At 45.9% G+C, this 22,857-nt stretch overlaps 1 protein-coding gene across 1 annotated transcript in view; it reads right to left on the bottom strand.

The window, feature by feature from the left end:
• ADAMTS5 (ADAM metallopeptidase with thrombospondin type 1 motif 5) overlaps positions 1 to 22,857 on the bottom strand; it is a 228,756-nt gene that overhangs the window by 134,281 nt on the left and 71,618 nt on the right. Inside the window, 1 exon segment of the mRNA XM_029578186.1 lies at positions 14,531 to 14,698. Coding sequence (XP_029434046.1) covers positions 14,531 to 14,698 — 168 coding nt within the window.

Below are 22,857 nucleotides of genomic sequence, written 5' to 3'. Positions count from 1 at the left end.
CCAAGGCCTTACCATCCAGGAGAGAGAGGATGTAAGTGGTTTTGGTAATCACGTCTGGAAAATAAGCTGGTTGCAGGCAAAAGTGCATGTTACATTGGTTCAGGAAACCCCTGCACATCAGGGGATTCCCAGAGAACCGTGGGGGTGCCGGCAAAGGAACTGTCAGTCAAGTAGCCGGCATGGAGGTAGAAGCATTGAGCTTGGAGGACGGAGTGGTCGCTACGGCATCCAAGCGGAGTCTCCGATTGTTAATAGCTGCTGCTAATGCTTCCAAGGTTTTTTGTTGCTCAATGATCTTTGCACAAGGCCAGGAATGGCCTGTATAGCTGAGACCTCTGCAGGGTCCATGGACTTGGCAATCTGTTAGGATTCATGGGTTTCGTTGATCCTTGGCCCAAGGTGGAGGTTGATGCTACCTGAGGGGATTGGACCCACAGGTCCTCACCATTGGGAGGTGAGGTCAGCTGCAGCAGGGACATGACTAGTAGTTCTGTATAGTGAGGACGTCCTGCGTCACTGCCATGTGATCGCAGGTACCTGCGCTGAGAGATACTGTGAGGCACCCCGAGGAGCGGGACAGAGAGGCACGGTATGAAGGAGTCACAGTACTATAGGCAGGGCTGAAGGTACGATGTACCGGAGAAGGAAGCTCCAAGGCAGTGGTGCACTGGGCAGGACGCGAGGAGCGGGGAGTGTGGAGACAGGATCTCTAAAGAAGAAATGCGGAGACTGTCCCGAGGGGCGGGACAGCACAGCAACAGAGTCTCTGGTGATGATATAGGGGCTGCCCTGAGGAGCGGGGAAGCACAGAGTAAAGTCTCTGGTGCAGTGACATAGACTGTCCCGAGGAACTAGGAGCATAGAGTAAGGTCACTGGTGTAATGACGTAGAGACTGCCCCGAGGAGCGATGAAGTGTAGAGTCAAAGTATCAGACAAAATGACGTGGAGGCTGCCCCGAGGAGAGGGGTGGTATATAGTCAAAGTCGCAGGCGAAATGACGTGGAGGCTGCCCCAAGGAGCAGGGTAGTATGGAGTCAAAGTCTCCGGTGTAGCAAGGTGAAGGCTGCCCTGAGGAGCGGGGAAGCGTAAAGGTGGAATCTCTAGAGGCAGTGCTGCCGTAACCCCAAGGAGCAAAGAAGCGAGTAGGCAGCATCTCTGGTGAAGAGTACAGGGGCTAACCCAAGGAGAGGGGAAACCTGGAGACCAGGTCTCCTGAAGGAAGTGCAAGCAGGCCCCTGAGAGCGGGTACCCGAGCCAGAGTCCAGAACAGCAGGTAGAGATCCAACGCAGGAACCACGGGTCCGGAGAGACAAGAACAAGCATCAGTGAGGCAAAGGAACTTGTTGCCAAGTCAGTTTGCATAGGCCAAGGGAGGTGCTTAAATATTCCGTGATGATATCATCATAAGAACATAAGAACATAAGAAAATGCCATACTGGGTCAGACCAAGGGTCCATCAAGCCCAGCATCCTGTTTCCAACAGTGGCCAATCCAGGCCATAAGAACCTGGCAAATACCCAAAAACTAAGTCTATTCCATGTAACCATTACTAATGCAGTGGCTATTCTCTAAGTGAACTTAATAGCAGGTAATGGACTTCTCCTCCAAGAACTTATCCAATCCTTTTTAAACACAGCTATACTAACTGCACTAACCACATTCTCTGGCAACAAATTCCAGAGTTTAATTGTGCGTTGAGTAAAAAGAACTTTCTCCGATTGGTTTTAAATGTGCCCCATGCTAACTTCATGGAGTGCCCCCTAGTCTTTCTACTATCCGAACGAGTAAATAACCGATTCACATCTACCCGTTTCTAGACCTCTCATGATTTTAAACACCTCTATCATATCCCCCCTCAGTCGTCTCTTCTCCAAGCTGAAAAGTCCTAACCTCTTTAGTCTTTCCTCATAGGGGAGTTGTTCCATTCCCCTTATCATTTTGGTAGCCCTTCCCTGTACCTTCTCCATCGCAATTATATCTTTTTTGAGATGCGGTGACCAGAATTGTACACAGTATTCAAGGTGCGGTCTCACCATGGAGCGATACAGAGGCATTATGACATTTTCCGTTTTATTCACCATTCCTTTTCTAATAATTCCCAACATTCTATTTGCTTTTTTGACTGCCGCAGCACACTGCACCGACGATTTCAATGTGTTATCCACTATGACACCTAGATCTCTTTCTTGGGTTGTAGCACCTAATATGGAACCCAACATTGTGTAATTATAGCATGGGTTATTTTTCCCTATATGCATCACCTTGCACTTATCTACATTAAATTTCATCTGCCATTTGGATGCCCAATTTTCCAGTCTCACAAGGTCTTCCTGCAATTTTCCAGTCTCACAAGGTCTTCCTGCAATTTATCACAATCAGCTTGTGATTTAACTACTCTGAACAAAAAGTTGAATAGTTCAGCTCAGTTACTCACCTTGGAAAGGTGTTGAGGTAGTGTGATTGGATTTGAATAGGGACCAACATTTGTTAATCAAGGGAGCAGTGAGTCACTCAGGCTGGCTGACTAACTGAAGTTAGACTGTTTGTATTTCCCAACCCTCCCACTCCTCGCCCACCCACCCCTAGCTCATCCCTTAATTTATAGGCAGGTGCCACTTTCACAAAAAAAAAAAACCATCAACAAAAACTTTATTGAGAATTCGATCAGACCCCGGTAGGCCACTACCAGACACATAGTGAATTCACTAATACATTTAAAGGAAGTTAGACACATTCCTACTCCCATAGCAACCTAAAACTTAACTAGGAACTGATCAAAATTGAGATGAAGGCAGCAGTCCAGCAGCAAGAGGGGGGCTTCCCAGTCTTTTGCATCGAGTGTCACATGTATGATTTTTTACCCACCGGTGAGAAGTTGTACATGTGCATGCGATGCAAAGAGCTCCTGGCTCTCAGAGAACGAGTCCGATCTCTGGAGGCTAGAGTGGCAGACCTGGAGGAGCTGAGGCAGACAGAGAGGTATATAGATGAGACCTTCAGGGACATAGTAGTCAAGTCCCAACTTCAGACTGGCAGCCCTGGTGCTGCCTTGGAGGAAGAAGGTCTCATAATGGGAGAGCACCAACCAGGTGTAGCAGGAAAGGATCCTGTAGCAAGGACCTGCTCTCTAGGTGATGCATTGTCCTTTCGCACTGAGGATATCTCCCCAAGGCCTACTGCCCAGGAGGGAAGGGTTAGGTCGGCCGTCATAGTTGGTGATTCGATTATTAGGAATGTAGATAGCTGGGTGGCTGGTGGGCGTGAGGATCGCCTGGTAACATGCCTACCTGGTGCGAAGGTGGCGGACCTCTCGCGTCACCTAGATAGGATTTTAGACAGTGCTGGGGAGGAGCTGGGTGTCGTGGTACACGTGGGCACCAACGACATAGGAAAATGTGGGAGGGAGGTTCTGGAAGCCAAATTTAGGCTCTTAGGTAGAAAGATTAAATCCAGAACCTCCAGGGTAGCATTCTCTGAAATGCTCCCTGTTCCACGCGCAGGTCACCAGAGGCAGGCAGAGCTCCGGAGTCTCAATGCGTGGATGAGACGATGGTGCAAGGAAGAGGGATTCAGTTTTGTTAGGAACTGGGGAACCTTTTGGGGAAGGGGGAGTCTCTTCCGAAGGATGGGCTCCACCTTAACCAGGGTGGAACCAGACTGCTGGCGCTAACCTTTAAAAGGAGTTAGAGCAGCTTTTAAACTAGAACAAAGGGGAAAGCCGACAGGCGCTCAGCAGCGCATGGTTCGGAGAGAGGTATCTTAAAGGATACTAATGAAGCATTAGATTTAGGGCATCCCGACAGTGAGGTTCCAATAATTAGAAAAGTAGTCCAAGTGCCTGTAACTAAAAACTCACCTAAGCTAAAAAATTCTAACTTATCCCTATCAATTAAAAAGCAGAATAAAAATACAAACAAAAAACAAACTTTGAAATGTTTGTATGCTAATGCCAGAAGTCTAAGAAGTAAGATGGGAGAATTAGAATGTATAGCCAGTAAATGATGACATAGACTTAATTGGCATCTCAGAGACATGGTGGAAAGAGGATAACCATGGGACAGTGCTATACCGGGGTACAAATTATATCGCAATGACAGAGAGGAGCAGTCGGGAGGAGGTGTGGCGCTTTATGTCCGGGATGGCATAGAGTCCAACAGGATAAACATCCTGCATGAGACTAAATACAAAATTGAATCTTATGGGTAGAAATCCCTTCTGTGTCAGGGAAGACTACAGTGATAGGGGTATACTACCGTCCACCTGGTCAAGATGGTGAGATGGACAGTGAAATGCTAAGAGAAATTAGGGAAGCTAACCAAATTGGTAGTGCAGTAATAATGGGAGACTTCAATTACCCCAATATAGACTGGGTAAATGTATCATCGGGTCACACTAGAGAGATAACGTTCCTGGATGGAATAAATGATAGCTTTATGGAGCAATTGGTTCAGGAACCGACGAGAGAGGGAGCAATTTTAGATCTAATTCTCAGTGGAGCACAGGACTTGGTGAGAGAGGTAACGGTGGTGGGGCTGCTTGGCAATAGTGATCATAATATGATCAAATTTGATTTAATGACTGGAAAAGGAACAGTGTTCAAATCCAAGGCTCTCGTGCTAAACTTTCAAAAGGGAAACTTTGATAAAATGAGAAAAATTGTTAGAAAAAAACTGAAAGGAGCAGCTACAAAAGTAAAAAATGTCCAAGAGGCGTGGTCATTGTTAAAAAATACCAATTCTAGAAGCACAGTCCAGATGTTATTCCACACATTAAGAAAGGTGGAAAGAAGGCAAAACGATATACCAGCATGGTTAAAAGGGGAGGTGAAAGAAGCTATTTAGCCAAAAGATCTCATTCAAAAATTGGAAGAAGGATCCAACAGAAGAAATAGGATAAAGCATAAACATTGGCAAGTTAAATGTAAGACATTGATAAGACAGGCTAAGAGAGAATTTGAAAAGAGGATTGGCTGTAGAGGCAAAAACTCACAAGTAAAAACTTTTTAAAATATATCCGAAGCAGAAAGCCGTGAGGGAGTCAGTTGACCGTTAGATGATGAGGGGGTTAAAGGGGCACTTAGAGAAGATAAGGCCATCGCGGAAAAGATTAAATGATTTCTTTGCTTCGGTGTTTACTGAAGAGGATGTGGGGAGGTACCCGTAATGGAGAAGGTTTTCATGGGTAATGATTCAGGTGGACTGAATCAAATCACGGTGAACCTAGAAGATGTGGTAGGCCTGATTGACAAACTGAAGAGTAGTAAATCACCTGGACCGGATGGTATACACCCCAGAGTTCTGAAGGAACTAAAAATGAAATTTCAGACCTATTAGTAAAAATTTGTAACTTATCATTAAATCATCCATTGTACCTGAAGACTGGAGGATAGCAATGTAACCCCATATTTAAAAAGGGCTCCAGGGGCGATCCAGGAAACTACAGACCGGTTAGCCTGACTTCAGTGCCAGGAAAAATAGTGGAAAGTGTTTCTAAACATCAAAATCACAGAACATATAGAAAGACATGGTTTAATGGAACAAAGTCAGCATGGCTTTACCCAGGGCAAGTCTTGCCTCACAAATCTGCTTCACTTTTTTGAAGGAGTTAATAAACATGTGGATAAAGGTGAACCGTAGATATAGTATACTTGGATTTTCAGAAGGCGTTTGACAAAGTTCCTCATGAGAGGCTTCTAGGAAAAGTAAAAGTCATGGGATAGGTGGCGATGTCCTTTCGTGGATTGCAAACTGGCTAAAAGACAGGAAACAGAGAGTAGGATTGAATGGGCAATTTTCTCAGTGGAAGGGAGTGGACAGTGGAGTGCCTCAGGGATCTGTATTGGGACCCTTACTGTTCAATATATTTATAAATGATCTGGAAAGAAATACGACGAGTGAGATAATCAAATTTGCAGATGACACAAAATTGTTCAGAGTAGTTAAATCACAAGCAGATTGTGATAAATTGCAGGAAGACCTTGTGAGACTGGAAAATTGGGCATCCAAATGGCAGATGAAATTTAATGTGGATAAGTGCAAGGTGATGCATATAGGGAAAAATAACCCATGCTATAATTACACAATGTTGGGTTCCATATTAGGTGCTACAACCCAAGAAAGAGATCTAGGTGTCATAGTGGATAACACATTGAAATCGTCGGTGCAGTGTGCTGCGGCAGTCAAAAAAGCAAACAGAATGTTGGGAATTATTAGAAAAGTAATGATGAATACAACGGAAAATGTCATAATGCCTCTGTATCGCTCCATGGTGAGACCGCACCTTGAATACTGTGTACAATTCTGGTCGCCGCATCTCAAAAAGATATAATTGCGATGGAGAAGGTACAGAGAAGGGCTACCAAAATGATAAGGGGAATGGAACAACTCCCCTATGAGGAAAGACTAAGAGGCTAGGACTCTTCAGCTTGGAGAAGAGACGACTGAGGGGGGATATGATAGAGGTGTTTAAAATCATGAGAGGTCTAGAACGGGTAGATGTGAATCGGTTATTTACTCTTTCGGATAGTAGAAAGACTAGGGGGCACTCCATGAAGTTAGCATGGGGGCACATTTAAAACTAATCTGAGAAAGTTGTTTTTTACTCAACGCACAATTAAACTCTGGAATTTGTTGCAGGAGAATGTGGTTCGTGCAGTTAGTATAGCTGTGTTTAAAAAAGGATTGGATAAGTTCTTGGAGGAGAGGTCCATTACCTGCTATTAAGTTCACTTAGAGAATAGCCACTGCCATTAGCAATGGTTACATGGAATAGACTTAGTTTTTGGGTACTTGCCAGGTTCTTATGGCCTGGATTGGCCACTGTTGGAAACAGGATGCTGGGCTTGATGGACCCTTGGTCTGACCCAGTATGGCATTTTCTTATATTCTTATGTTCTTATGTGTCATCTGCAAATTTGATTATCTCAGTCGTCTTATTTCTTTCCAGATCATTTATAAATATATTGAACAGTAAGGGTCCCAATACAGATCCCTGAGGCACTCCACTGTCCACTCCCTTCCACTGAGAAAATTGCCCATTTAATCCTACTCTCTGTTTTCTGTCTTTTAGCCAGTTTGCAATCCACGAAAGGACATCGCCACCTATCCCATGACTTTTTACTTTTCCTAGAAGCCTCTCATGAGGAACTTTGTCAAACGGCTTCTGAAAATCCAAGTATACTATATCTACCGGTTCACCTTTATCCACATGTTTATTAACTCCTTCAAAAAGGTGAAGCAGATTTGTGAGGCAAGACTTGCCCTGGGTAAAGCCATGCTGACTTTGTTCCATTAAACCATGTCTTTCTATATGTTCTGTGATTTTGATGTTTAGAACACTTTCCACTATTTTTCCTGGCACTGACGTCAGGCTAAACCGGTCTGTAGTTTCCTGGATCGCCCCTGGAGCCCTTTTTAAATATTGGGGTTACATTTGCTATCCTCCAGTCTTCAGATACAATGGATGATTTTAATGATAAGTTACAAATTTTTACTAATAGGTCTGAAATTTCATTTTTTAGTTCCTTCAGAACTCTGGGGTGTATACCATCCGGTCCAGGTGATTTACTACTCTTCAGTTTGTCAATCAGGCCTACCAAATCTTCTAGGTTCACCATGATTTGATTCAGTCCATCTGAATCATTACCCATGAAAACCTTCTCATTACGGGTACCTCCCCAACATCCTCTTCAGTAACACCGAAGCAAAGAAATCATTTCATCTTCCGCGATGGCCTTTTCTTCTCTAAGTGCCCCTTTAACCCTCGATCATCTAACAGCCCAACTGACTCCCTCACAGGCTTTCTGCTTCGGATATATTTAAAAAGTTTTTTACTGCGAGTTTTTGCCTCTACAGCCAACTTCTTTTCAAATTCTCTCTTAGCCTGTCTTATCAATGTCTTACATTTAACTTGCCAATGTTTATGCTTTATCCTGTTTTCTTCTGTTGGATCCTTCTTCCAATTTTTGAATGAAGATCTTTTGGCTAAATAGCTTCTTACACCTCCCCTTTTAACCCATGCCGGTAATTGTTTTGCCTTCTTTCCACCTTTCTTAATGTGTGGAATACATCTGGACTGTGCTTCTAGAATGGTATTTTTTAACAATGACCACGCCTCTTGGACAGTTTTTTACTTTTGTAGCTGCTCCTTTCAGTTTTTTTCTAACAATTTTTCTCATTTTATCAAAGTTTTCCCTTTTGAAAGTTTAGCACGAGAGCCTTGGATTTGCACACTGTTCCTTTTCCAGTCATTAAATCAAATTTCGATCATATTATGATCACTATTGCCAAGTGGCCCCACCACCGTTACCTCTCTCACCAAGTCCTGTGCTCCACTGAGAATTAGATCTAAAATTGCTCCCTCTCTCGTCGTTTCCTGAACCAATTGCTCCATAAAGCTATCATTTATTCCATCCAGGAACGTTTTCTCTCTAGCGTGACCCGATGATACATTTACCCAGTCTATATTGGGGTAATTGAAGTCTCCCATTATTACTGCACTACCAATTTGGTTAGCTTCCCTAATTTCTCTTAGCATTTCACTGTCCATCTCACCATCTTGACCCAGGTGGACGGTAGTATACCCTATCACTGTAGTCTTCCCTGACACACAAGGGATTTCTACCCATAAAGATTCAATTTTGTATTAGTCTCATGCAGGATGTTTATCCTGTTGGACTCTATGCCATCCCGGACATAAAGCGCCACACTCCTCCCGAGTACTCCTCTCTGTCATTGCGATATAATTGTACCCCGGTATAGCACTGTCCCATTGGTATCCTCTTTCCACCATGTCTCTGAGATGCCAATTAAGTCTATGTCATCATTACTGCTATACATTCTAATTCTCCCATCTTACTTCTTAGACTTCTGGCATTAGCATACAAACATTTCAAAGTTTGTTTTTTGTTTGTATTTTTATTCTGCTTTTTAATTGATAGGGATAAGTTAGAATTTTTTAGCTCAGGTGAGTTTTTAGTTACAGGCACTTGGACTACTTTTCTAATTATTGGAACCTCACTGTCGGGATGCCCTAATTCTAATGCATCATTAGTATCCTTTAAAGATACCTCTCTCCGAACCATGCGCTGCTGAGCGACTGTCGGCTTTCCCCTTTGTTCACTAGGGGACGGCCCAGAGATTTTCCACCAATGGTCCTTTAAATAGAGCAAAGATGGCGCACACGCGCCTAGGAAGGCCCAGAGTCGAAGAATGGGCTATGGCATCTCAGCCGCCCTGCGGAGCTAAGAGGACCAGGAACAGTGTGGCGACAATGGCTGGCCAGAACCATGAGTTCCCCTGGAGTGGAGGGCCAGGCATAGCAAGATGTGAGTTGGGTCGGGCACGGCCGCCTGTGGCCGACGATCATAACAACTATTGGTGCTAAAATGTGTAATAAATATAAATATTATTATTATTATTATTATTATTATTATTAAAGTGTTGAGCACTGGCAGATCCTAATCAAACTGGATATATCCTCAAAGTCTTTCCTTGTTTTATTGAAGTATTATATTGAAATGCTGTGGAGGAGATACCATCATTCTCTTATCTATAAGTGAAACATTAGCCTTCATTCTAGTTTAACAATTAGAAATGGATCTGGGCAGCTTGCTCAAAAGGAGGGAAATTGTCAATGGACCTAGCCATGTTAAAAGTAGATTGATATGTCTAGATTGGTTGATTTGAAAATTGCCCTGTGTAGGATCTGGACCATAATTGGCCCGCTTATTCTTTTCTGACGTGATTCTTTTTGAGTAACAAAATTTCGGTGTTTCTCGACATCTGTACGGCAAGCCAGATTAGGAGGAGATCATTTTCTCGCAATCCACTGAGAATCTTGCTGTTATGATCGTTGGTCGCAGATGACTGCGACCGCATGTACTTACTTCCTGCACTGCTCTCCTGCCCTCCCCGAGGCTGCTCGTGGCTCGGGCCTGCTTTCACCGCCGCATTCCCCGGGACTCCTCATGGCGGCCTGGACGCCACCATCATCTTCCTCTACTTCGGGCCTTCCTAGGCACGTGTGCGTGCCACCGGGCCCTCCTTTTATGCCTCCTCAGAGGGAACCTCGGGGTGTCTCTGGTTGATGACATCATCAGACCAGTGCATTGAAACTCCACCTTCGCCCTCAGCTAGCCAACTTGTCAAAATATTCCATACGTTTTTGACTACTGCTTCCTGTTCCTGAGAATAGGCTTCATGCCTTGGAAGTGGAACCTGTCTGGTACCCGCTCCTCGGTGGCCAGTGCACGCACCGGGTACTAGCTCTCCTTGCCTACCCTGCTCCTCGGGCTGGCTCCGCGTCTCCTGGGTTCTTTCCTGCAAGGCCTCCCGTTCCTTGGGACTACCTATGGGACATCTCAACTATTCGTGAGTTCTACTAAGGGACTTCCCCGCTCCTCTGGGTTGCTCCCACATCTGAACAGAACTGGCCGCACCTCTTGCTCCTTGGGACCGCGCCTTCATATTACAGTGATTGCCAGAGCTTTCCTGCTCCTCGGGGTTGTGCCTACGAAAGATATTGGGACTGCCACCACTTCCCCCGCTCCTCGGCGCGGTGCTACGTCATCCACTAGAGGCTCAGTTCGGGCTTCCCTGTCCTGTGGGCTGGCCTACAGCGTTACATCATCATCCTACGCTGTGCAGCTCCTCCCTTCGGGGTTGCCCTCCGGAGTACCTCCTGATTGGTCAAGCGTCATGCCCCCCCCCCCCCCCCACCCCCTCTGCGGTCTGTCTGGCATCCTCTTCCCTCGGGGTCTCTGCCTAGGAATTGCCTCCAATCTACTCTCACGGGGTCTCTTCCTGGTGCCGCGGGATCTCTCTGTTGCCTCACCCAGAGCTCTCCACTGTCTCTGGCCTCGCCTCCCTATGGTGCAGACCTGTGGGGGTCCTTCCCACAGGTAGTGACAACTTGCATCTTGGGCCAAGGGCCCACATCCCCACAAATCATAACAGATTGCCAAGTCCCATGGACCCGGCAGTGGTCTCGGCCCTCCAGGTCATCCCTGGCCTGGCGCAAAGGATCAGCAAACAGCAAAATTCTTTAGAGTCTGTGGCCGCCGCCATCGACACCCTGAGCTCTTGTCTAGATGCTACTGTGGTTGCCACTACCACGTCTATCAAGCTCAATTCCTCTACCTCTTCGCCGGCTTCTCGGCTGACTGTGCCCTTGCCCTTGCCTCGGCTGACTGTGCCACCACGCTTTTCTGGGAAGCCTCTTATGTGCTGGGGGTTCCTAAACCAATGCAATATGCATTTCTGCCTGCAACATGCTTACTTCCCGGATTGTGATCACGAAGACTACATACATCCTGGCCCTTTTGAATGGTAAGGACTTGGCCTGGGCATAACCTCTCTGTGAGCAAGCAGACCCAGTCCTTCGGGACCCTCCCAGGATTTCTGGCCCTGTTTCGATCTGTCTTTGAAGACCCCAGTTGACAAGCCATGTCCGGTTCATCCCTTTTGCATCTCAGCAAGGCTCTCGCCCCTTAACTGACTACGCACCCTTGTGTCGGAATTACATTGGGACACTGACTGCTTATGTTCCATGTTTCTTGAAGGATTAAGGATGAGCTGGCAGCCCATGAATTGCCCTCTTCCTTGGACTCTCTGATTGACCGTCTATGCTCTCTGGAGTCCAGAGCATCCCGGAAGGCTGCCCCAGGACCATCCCGAGTCAGACGTTCGTCTTCTCCTAGACCGAACCCACCGCCTAATCCAGCAGAGGAGGAACCCATGCAGATGGGTAGAAGTAGACTTTCACCAAAAGAACGTCATCATCGACAGCAGTCTGGTCTCTGCCTGTACTGCGGCCAGCCAGGCCATGCTATTGCTGCATGTCTGGTCTGTCCAGGAAATTTCCGGGCCTAGGATCTTGTGTTGGTTCCATATTAGGAGCTACCACACAGGAAAAGATCTAGGCATTATAGTGGATAATACTTTAAAATCGTTGGCTAAGTGTGCTGCAGCAGTCAAAAAGCAAACAGAATGTTAGGAATTATTAGGAAGGGAATGGTTAATAAAACGTAAAATGTCATAATTCCTCTATATCGCTCCATGTTGAGACCGCACATTGAATTCTGTGTACATTTCGAGTTGCCACATCTCAAAAAAGATATAGGTGCGATGGAGAAGGTACAGAGAAGGGCAACCAAATGATAAAGGGGATGGAACAGCTCCCCTATGAGGAAAGGCTGAAGAGGTTAGGGCTGTTCAGCTTGGAGAAGAGACGGCTGAGGGGGATATGATAAAGGTCTTTAAGCTCATGAGAGGTCTTAACTGAGTAGATGTGAATCGGTTATTTACACTTTCGAATAATAGAAGAACTAGGGGGCATTCCATGAAGTTAGCAAGTAGCACATTTAAGACTAATCGGAGAAAGAAAATTCTTTTTCACTCAACGCACAATAAAGCTGTGGAATTTGTTGCCGGAGGATTGTGGTTAGTGCAGTTAGTGTAGCTGGGTTCAAAAAAGGTTTGGATAAGTTCTTGGAGGAGAAGTCCATTGCTATTAATCAAGTTTACTTAGGGGTAGATTTTTTAAAAGCGCGATCGCGTACTTTTGTTTGCGCAGCAGGCGCAAACAAAAGTACGCTGGATTTTATAAGATACGCACATAGCCGCGCGTATCCTCTAAAATCCTGGATCGGCGCACGCAAGGCTGCCGATTTTGGGCAGCCTGCGCGCGCCGAGCCGCGCAGCCATCGGAGCGGCCTCAGAGGGAACTTTCTTTCGCCCTCCCTCACCTTCCCCTCCCTTCCCCTACCTAACCCACCCCCCCCCCGGCCCTATCTAAACCCCTCTCTTACCTTTGTTCCTAGATTTACGCCTGTGAGAAGCAGACGTAAATCTTCGCGCGCCAGCGGACTGCTGGCGAGCCGTCTTCCAACCCGGGGGCTGGTCCGGAGGCCTGTACCACGCCACCGGGCCGGCACCACGCCCCAGGTCCCGCCCCCGAAATGCCGCGTCCCGCCCCCGAAACGCCACATCATCCGGTCCCGCCCCTGACACGCCCCCTTCAAAAACCCCGGGAACCTACGCGCGTCCCGGGGCTCTGCGCGCGCCGGCTGCCTATGCAAAATAGGCGTGCCAGCACAGAAGGCCCTGCTCGCCCGTTAGAGAATAGCCATTGCCATTAATTGCATCCTATCCCCCGACGTCACGAGCGTAGGAGATCGCTCCCGGACCCCCGCTGGACCCCCAGGGACTTTTGGCCAGCTTGGGGGGGCCTCCTGACCCCCACAAGACTTGCCAAAAGTCCAGCGGGGGTCCGGAAATCACCTCCTGCACTCGAATCGTGTTGCCGTATGGCCGGCGCCATTTTGCCGTAAGGCAATATGGCCGGCGCCATATGGCCATATTCCCGTACGGCAAAATGGCGCCGGCCGTACGGCAACACGATTTGAGTGCAGGAGGTCGTTCCCGGACCCCCGCTGGAACTTTTGGCAAGTCTTGAGGGGGTCAGGAGGCCCCCCCCAAGCTGGCCAAAAGTCCCTGGGGGTCCAGCGGGGTCAGGGAGCGATCTCCTACGCTCGTTGACGTCGGGGGATAGGAACCAAAATGGCGCCGGCGCTTACCCTTTGCCCTGTCATATGACAGGGCAAAGGTTAGCGCCGGCGCCATTTTTCTATCAATGCACCCGTTGGCCCGAGAGTGGAAGATCACAACGGGACCCCCCCCACTGGACCTCAGGTAATTTAAGACATTTGGGGGGGGGGTTCGGGAGGGTGGGGGATTTTATTTTAAAGGGTCGGGGTGGGTTTTAGGGATGTTTTAGTGTGCGGTTTTCCCGCCCTCCCCCTTCCCTCCCCCCTTCCCCCGATTTACGATTTTTGACGATAAATCGGGGGAATTCCTATTAAATATCGACCTCTAACGATTTTTGACGATTTAAAATATATCGGACGATATTTTAAATCATCAAAAAACGATTCACACCCCTAATATATATGTGTGGTGTGTTTACTGAACAAAAGCAATATAAAACTTTTCTAAATGGACTGACTTCTCCTAACCAAGTGTGGTAAATACATAGTTCAGTGTTTCTGGGCTGATTCCTATTCTTTAATAGGAAAGGAATTTACAGAAGGGTATAATATAACCTACATGTTTTGTTTGCCTGTATTTATCATATATATGGTTTCCTATTTTGTGTTCCAAAATTTCTAAAGGTTTACTAAGAGTCTTTATTTCTTTTATATTTTCTTTTTATCAATTTGATAGCTTTTCCAACTATGTGCATTTATCTATAATTCAAGATTTTCTTGATTTTTCAGCATAAAGAAATGAATTAAAAAATGCAAGGAACTGTAGAGTCAATAACAAAATATATAGCAACCACTTCTTCCCTTTTTATCATGCATGCATACTTTCTTCCACATGGGGGAGAGGCCAATAATCAGATGATGTTTTTTACACAGGTAAACATGGGTTTTATCCACATAAAAATATATGATTAGTGCCTCCATAGTTTATCAACACATACATTGCCATGTAAGTATAATAATGCCCACAGTTCATTTATACATACCATGTCCATCATCGAAAAATTCAGTAATAGTTGCTGAGGTACACTTTGACCAAGGTTTGGAGGCATCAATGCTAGTTAAAATAGAGGACATTAAACGTTTATCTTCCAGAGATCCAAAGTTCTCTTCACAGAATTTGGAGTCATCGTGGGAAAGTCCAAGCAGATGTCCTATAAGATCATGGTATTATGGAATTATATTAATAGATATTGTGTTAGAGCTTTAAAAAACATTTACTGCTTTTTGAGTCTTAATAAGTATGCACTGGAAGCAGCAAATACTAACCTTAAATTATTTTGACTAAAGTTCTCCTTTATTGTGGTATATCCCATATGATGTTCAGAGCCACTTCCCTAGTGGTCTAGTAACCAATAGAGTTGTTGTTGGCCAAGGACCCACAGGAGTGATTGAATCTGTTGCTTTAACATGTGCTCCAGATGCAGAGCCTGGAGGATGTATAGGGGATGCAATGTGCCCAGGCCCTGTCTGGTTCCCTATATCTCTACCAGGATAGCAAGAAAAGAATTCCAGCACCACTAACAGAAGAAAATACCTGCTTTGTGGCCTGCACTGGGAGCAGCTGAGTCAAACAGCTGACTTGCTGCCACTAGAAATTAAAGAAACTGCTGCAACTTTAGTCCCACCAGTAATGCAATGTTCCTCCTGCTGGCACACTGACAATGAAGGGGACCAATGATAGGATGCTGGCTAAAAAGGAACCCAAATCAATTGTAATAGCAATGTAATAGCATTTGTAGTAAAGAAAGAGAAGGGGTTAGACACAAAAGGAGGAAGAAAAAAAGGAGTACAGGGGTCAGCCTATGTAACAGAAAAAAAGAGAGAAAAAAGAGGGTACCTGACAGAAATGGAGAAGAAAGGCTGGAAATGAAAGAAGAGATGGTGAGAGAATAGAGACAGAAAAAGGAGGGGTAAATGGTAGAGAAGAAACAGGAGAGAGGAGCGACACCCTAAAGAGTAATGGGGAGGAATAGAGAACAAATAACCGTCAGTATGGGGCAAACCATTAGAAGAGGAACTTAAAAAGAGCAGAACCTATCAAAGCTATTGAGCATGAGAGAGGAAGTAAGAGTCGCCACCATTGCTGGGAGGTGTTGAGCACAGGGCTAGATTTCAGCTAATAAAGGAGGAGCAAAAAAAGTTGCAGTGAGGTTACTATTGGTATCTCTTATTAGGGAGTTATGAGATCCCAGAGGAAGGAGAGGCAGAGCAGACCTGAGACCCAGCAAGCCAGCACTGAACCTAGGAAAGCTGAAGGGTAGCAAGCGGCAAATGAAAGAGACTGGAATGAGAGGGCCCCCCCCCCCCTCTCATTCCAGTCTCTTTCATATGCAAGGTCATGGAGATGTTGGGCAGCTGTAGAACATTAAGAAGATGAGAGCGGATACATGAATGAGTTGGGGGAGAGGTAATGAATGAGACAGAAGAAGAAGAACATGGAGACATGGCCAGCAGGGTAAGAACACACCACCTAGATTTTGGTTCACCAACTACCACTGACAGGAAATGATACATTATTTAATGACTGGAAGAGAAAGGAATTAGATACTGTTGAAAATTATACTGAAAGAGAGAGAATGAAATTGTTTTGTGAATCTGAATGTGCAGATCCATGGAGGTTGATATTTAGCTCCACTTTGCCAGATAAGTAGGGACATTTGAATATCTGGCCATGTTCAGTGACTACCACTTAGCTGGCTACTTATCCAGTTAAGTAGTTAGCTGACTAAGTGGTGGGCAGAATGGGGGTGCAATGGAGAGGAGCTAATTATCCAGCTAGCTTACTGGATTATTTATCATTTCATGTTGGGCCTTATTGCGTGCGATAATGCCATAACATGCGCGATAACGCTGTGTAACGCTTGTGATAAATAAACAATGCAAAAATGTGTATGCAAATTAGAAATCAAGTATTTATTTATTTAAAATCTTTTCTATACCATCGCTAAGTTATATACCATCGCAACGGTTTACATGTAGGCATATGTTTAATGTAGGTAAAAGTGTACTATAGTACACTCTAACAGGTGCCGTCAAAGGTTCGGTTACAATATATCATTAGACAAAATAATTTTTAGAGAAGTAGGTCATGACTAAGTTGTACCGAAGGTACTTTCATGGGTAAATTTATCATACATAGTGTTATAAATGTGATTACTGTGATATAGAGTTCATAGACTACTCTACAAGTGGGAGGAGTTTGGGTGGAGTGTAAATGGAAATGAGGGGTCTGGTAGCGTGGTGCGATAGAGTAAAATACACTTTTTTTTTTTTTGTTGGTACAGTTGAAAAAACTATTTATCGCGCTCCCGCAACTGATATTGCAGATCGTAGGTATTATCGTGAGCGATAAAAAGAAGAATGATAACAGATACACCTATCATGCCTCCTTGGCCCAATAAAAAACACCTGTTCTTACCTGGTCTAGCTTTCTAAAGCCATAATGTTTGGGGTAAGTTTAATTGTTGGGGGATACTAAGTACTTTGGGAGGCTTGCCGCAGACAACAAGCAAACAACAACCACAAGAACAGGCAAGGGCAGTTCCAAGCCCTCCTAGGGAAGTCCATGCCACCAGAGGCCAAGCCATGGGCCCCCACAGGGTTGGGGCCTAGGGCAGCGCCTGGCATGCAGGCGGCCATGCCGGAGAAGATACAGGGAGTACATCTTTCCTCCACGAACATCCTTGCTGGGCATGCCAGAGGACTATGTGATTTGCAGCTATGCCTCAGCTCTCAGGCTATCCTGGAATTATGTATTTATTTATTTATTTTTATATACCGATATTTCAATCTGACATATCAGATCGGTTTACATTCAGGTACTGTAGGTATTCCCTATCCCCAGAGGGCTTACAATCTAAGTTTGTACCTGAATTATATGAAGAATCCGAGGGGATTTGGATCCGATCACCGCAAGGTCACACACTATTCCTGGCCTCACCAAACTGTTGGCCACCCTGCATTTCATGGCAACTGACTCCTTCCAAATGACAGTAGGGGTCATGGGGGGAATGTCCCAAACCACTTTTTCCCGCTGTCTGGACGAGGCCATCACAGCAGTCTCTGACCCCATTAAGCAGGAATTGATGGAATTTGAAAGAGAGTTTTCTATGCCTTCGCAAACTTTCCGAATGTTCTGGGAGCCATCGACTGCACTCACGTGGCCACCATTCCACCCCGTGACAGGGAGATAGGAGATGTACTGCAACAGAAGCTCTTCCACTCCATCAATGTGCAGGTGGTCTGTGACGCTTGAATGTGCATTCCTCGACATGGTGGCCAGGTACCCAGGAGCACACACAATTCCTTTATACTTAGGCAGTCGGGGTCTGTGTGAAAATTTGAGGATGGCCTGTACAGTGACAGTTGGTTATAGGTAAGAGAGACGCTTCTTTCTATATTTAATCTCTGGCTATGTGTTTGTGGGCAAACGACATGGTCATGGGGGGTGGATAGAGGGGTGGGAGAAAAGCATCACTGCCATGATAAGTGGCTTGTACTGTTACATCTGCAGGCCTTTGTCCAGGTCCTGGCCTCTTTCTCCCCATGCTGCAGAGGCTTGCTAATCTTGTGAGGGCAAACAAACACCTGCCATAAAGCTTGGTTTGTGATATGGGCACTATATACTTTCAACATGTTCATTTTCAAAATGGCCTGGTTTTCTATGTTCCATTGGAGCTATATTTAAATCTCACTGCTTAATGACAAGCTTGAAGTGTCCCGCATTGCTGGTACTTGCATGGACCATGTATGGCCGGTTAGTGATGCGTCATCCAGATTGTCAGCCATAGTTTGTCTGGAGCCTCACACACCTTAACTAGAAGCAGTATTCTGTGCATGTTAGTGGCCTGACATATTTCCTGTGTCAGGGCTCACAAATTGTTTTATATGAAGGAACATACTGCAAAGCTGGTAGGGCCATTCGGAATCACACCATGAGTTACCATTCAACCTTGAATGGTAACTCATGGTGTGATTGAATCACACCATGAATCACACCTTGAATCACACCATGAGTTACCATTCAACTTGAAGCATACATAAGAGCTGCCACAGGTGTGGCAGCTCTTATGTATTGCTTCAAGGTTGGCAGCCTGCTACTCACCAGAAACCTTAGCTCAGTTGCACGGGCCTGGCATGCAATTGTTGGAATATCCAGATGCGATTTAGAAAACTGGAAGAGCTGAGCTACTTTTGGCTATTACTATCCTGCACATAGGGGCCGATGCAATAAAAGCGCGGAAAGCGGGCACTGAAAGTCAACGCCTGCTTTTCTAATGTGCGCATGGCACCCGCAAGGGGGGCACCATGCTATACCCAAATTAAGGAGTCCCAAATCAAGGGTGACCGGTACTGCCAATTGAGGGGCTGGAGAAGTTATGCCCAAGTTCAGGACCTCTACTGAACTTAGGCCGACAAGTTTCCCAGACGGACAAGGCAGGTCTGTAGATGGTCAGGTGAAAGCAGAGGTCCGGGCTTGGAGAGAGTCAATGGCGTGGTCAGGTGAAGCAAGTCAAAGTTCGTGTAGTCAATCCGAGGAATGAGGCAAGGTAGGAACAAGGAGACCATGAACCAGGAACAACGAGGAACAGGAACTCAGAGATGAGACAAACTCTAGGAGGCAAGGAGTACTTGACCAGCGAGGAGACCTGTTGCAAAGGCAACGCTAGGGAGTGGAGTCTGAGCTTAAATACTGTAGCTAGGTGATGTCATCATCCGGGGCCGCAACTAGATTCCCGCTGCGGTCCCTACTTAAAGATCAATGGTGCACGCACTCGCGCCTAGGGAGTGGCACGGCGCAGGCAGCAGCATCTCTCCGCTGGCAAGGAGAGGCCCGATGAGAAGTGGTGGCTGGGCCAGGAACGCCAGGAGCTGCAGCAGGGCAAGGAGGCACTGGGGGAGGCCCGAGGACGGAGCTGACGGCCCACTGTCACCAGCGAGAAGGAACTAGGAGCTGAAGTCACTGTGGAAAGGTGAGGGGGCCATGCCGTGGGTCTGCCACGGACGGCGCGCGTAACAGTACCCCCCCTTTATGCCCCCCCCTTGGAGGTGGGGTTTGCCTGGATGGGCACGATGAAAGTTTAGGAGGAGGGTTTTGTCCAGGATGTTCTGAGCTGGTTCCCAAGAATTTTCTTCGGGTCCATAACCCTCCCAAGATAGGAGGTATTTCCACCAGCAGCCCCTACGGCAGACGTCGAGGACTTCATGTACTTTGTAAGTCATATCAGTCTCAGCCACCAATGGAGGTGGCTCAGGGGTCTTTCAGGAAGGCCAGGACAAGATCACAGGTTTTTAGAAGAGATACGTGAAACATATTATGTATTCCCAGTGTGGGGAGGCAGCCAAAGCTGGTATGTAACTGGTCTGATGCGTCGGGTGACCATAAAAGGTCCGATGTACCTTGGAACAGTTCTCTTGGCCTGGGTAAGTGGCTTGACGTAAGCGAAGGTTCGGCTGTTCCCATGAAGCTTTGAGGGCATCTGCAGTAGCCTGCGCCACAGGGGATAGTACTGAAAAAGGTATGGGCAGTGGTGGTCATGGTTGCTTTCCATAGATGATGGAGAACGGTGACATGCCTGTAGCAGTGGCAATGTGGGAGTTGTGAGAAAACTTCGCCCAAGGGAGAAGTTCAGACCAATTGTCTTGGTGGTCGTTGATGTAAGCGTGCAGGAAGGCCTTTAAAGAGCGATTCATTCGCTCGGCTTGTCCGTTGGCTTGGGGTGATAAGCAGTTTATTTATTTTATTTATTTATTTATTTAAAATCTTTTCTATACCGTCGTTTAGTAGAATACCGTCACAACGGTTCACATATAGGCAATATAGTACAATGTATATAGCAAATGTTTCCTATTATTAGAAAGGAGGTGCCTCATGATCTCGGTGACAATCGTTTCATAGTAATGGCTAAGAGTTTAGTGATGATTAATCTGACCTGTGACTAAGAAAAGACTGTTAAAATATACATTTAATTTAAAAGGTGCAAAAGACAGACCATGACATACATACATATAATGTGCTAGTGCTGTATGAAGATTTTATGTGTACAGCTTTCAGCGTTTTATTCTCTCTCGCTCTCTTTGTGGAAAGGCTTCTCTAAAGAGCCATGTCTTTAAGCTCTTTGAAAGTCTTGAAATCTCTCTGTAGTCTTATCTCTAAGGGCAATGGTGTTCCATAGTAACGGTCCAGCCAATGATAGTGCTCTTTCTCTGACTTGAGTTAGTTTTGCAGTTTTTACTGAGGGGATGGTTAGAAGGGCTTTGTTGGCGGATCTCAGGTTTCTGTTAGGGACGTGGGATGTGGAGTGCTGTGTTTTAGCCATTCTGCTTTTTTGTCATTGATTAGTTTATGTATAATGCAAAGGGTTTATATTTTATCCTGTTATTCAATTGGTAGCCAGTGTAGTTCAGCTAGTGTTTCAGTTATATGATCTCTTTTTCTTTTTCCTGTCAGTACTCTTGCGGCTGAGTTTTGGAGTATTTGGGAGTGGTCTTAATGTTGTGTATGGTAATCCTAATAGTAAGGCATTGCAGTAGTCAGTGCTTGCAAATATTAAAGCTTGTAGGACAGTTCGGAAGTTAGTTTGATTTAGTAACGGTTTAAGTTTCCTGAGGACCATTAGCTTGGCATATCCTTCTTTGACTTTAATGATATGTGTTGTTTGAGGCTGAGTTCTGTGTCTATTATTACACCGAGGTTCCGTTACTTTGTTAAACTGATGTTGATACCGAATTTTAGGCAAAGATCATGCCAAAAATATGGCAACAAATTGTGGACCTCTATCAGAGACAATGTCCTTGGGTAGGCCTGTAATCTGAAGATGTGACAGAAGAATAGGCATGCCAGTTCTAGAGCAGATGGTAGGCCCGTAGAGGGACAAAATGGGCCATTTTTGAAAATCAGTCTATGGTTACCCATATCATGTATTACCCTTAGATGGAGGCAAATCCACGATGAAGTCCATAGGACAGGTGGGTCCCCGGTTCCTCGGGAGCTGGAAGTGGTTGCAGTAGACCCAAGGTCGACCGACCGGGGACTTTTGCTGCGCCACAAATGTTACAGGACTTGACGTATGCTTTAGCATCAGAGACCATAGTAGGGCCTCCAGAAGAACCACTGGAGCAGCGCCAAGGTTCATGCTTGCCCTGGGGTGACTAGCAATCTTACATAGAAACATAGAAACATAGAAATGACGGCCAGAAGAAGACCGAAATGGCCCATCCAGTCTGCCCAGCAAGCTTCACACATTTTTTCTCTCATACTTATCTGTTTCTCTTAGCTCTTTGTTCTATTCCCCTTCCACCCCCACCATTAATGTAGAGAGCAGTGATGGAGCTGCATCCAAGTGAAATATCTAGCTTGATTAGTTAGGGGTAGTAGGGGTAGTTAATCGCCGCGATAAGCAAGCTACACCCATGCTTATTTGTTTTACCTAGACTATGTTGTACAGCCCTTGTTGGTTGTTTTTTCTTCTCCCCTGCCGTTGAAGCAGGGAGCTATGCTGGATATGCGGTGAAGTATCAGTTTTTTCTCCCCTGTCGTGAAGCAGAGAGCCATGCTGGATATGCATTGAAAGTGAAGTGAAGTATCAGGCACATTTGGTTTGGGGTAGTAACCGCCGTAACAAGCCAGCTACTCCTCGCTTGTGATTGCGAATCCTTTTTCTCTTCACCCCTGTCGTTGAAGGTATGCAGGATATGCGTGAAGCATCAGGTTTTTTTTTTGTTTGTTTTTTTTGTTTTTTCCCCTGCTGTTGAAGCAGAGAGCTATGCTGGAAATGCGTGATGTATCAGTCATTCTCCCATGCCGTTGAAGCAGAGAGCCATGCTGGATATGCATGTGAGTGCGAACCCTTTTTCTCTCCCTTGCCGTTGAAGCAGAGAGCTCTGCTGGATGTGTGAAGTATCAGTTATTCTTCTCCCCTGTTGTTGAAGCAGAGAGCTATGCTGTATATGCATGAAAGTGAAGTATCAGGCATATTTGGTTTGGGGTAGTAACCGCCGTAACAAGCCAGCTACTCCCCTCTTTGTGAGTGCAAATCCTTTTTTCCATTTCCTCTTGCTGTTGAAGCTTAGAGCGATGTTGTTGAGTCACAGTAAGCATGTGTATGTTTATTGAATAAGGGTATTGTGTCCAGGCAGTAGCCATCATTCTGGCGAGTCACCCACTCTTCATTGGCGGCCTCTTGACTTTATGGATCCACAGTGTTTATCCCACGCCCCTTTGAGGTCTTTCACAGTTCTGGTCTTCACCACTTCCTCCGGAAGGGCATTCCAGGCATCCACCACCCTCTCCGTGAAGAAATACTTCCTG

This window comes from Rhinatrema bivittatum, chromosome 15 (assembly GCF_901001135.1).
Source record: "Rhinatrema bivittatum chromosome 15, aRhiBiv1.1, whole genome shotgun sequence".
Lineage (NCBI taxonomy): Eukaryota > Metazoa > Chordata > Amphibia > Gymnophiona > Rhinatrematidae > Rhinatrema > Rhinatrema bivittatum.
Note: the sequence above shows the minus strand (reverse complement) of the source record. Positions and strands in the feature narration are given on the sequence as shown.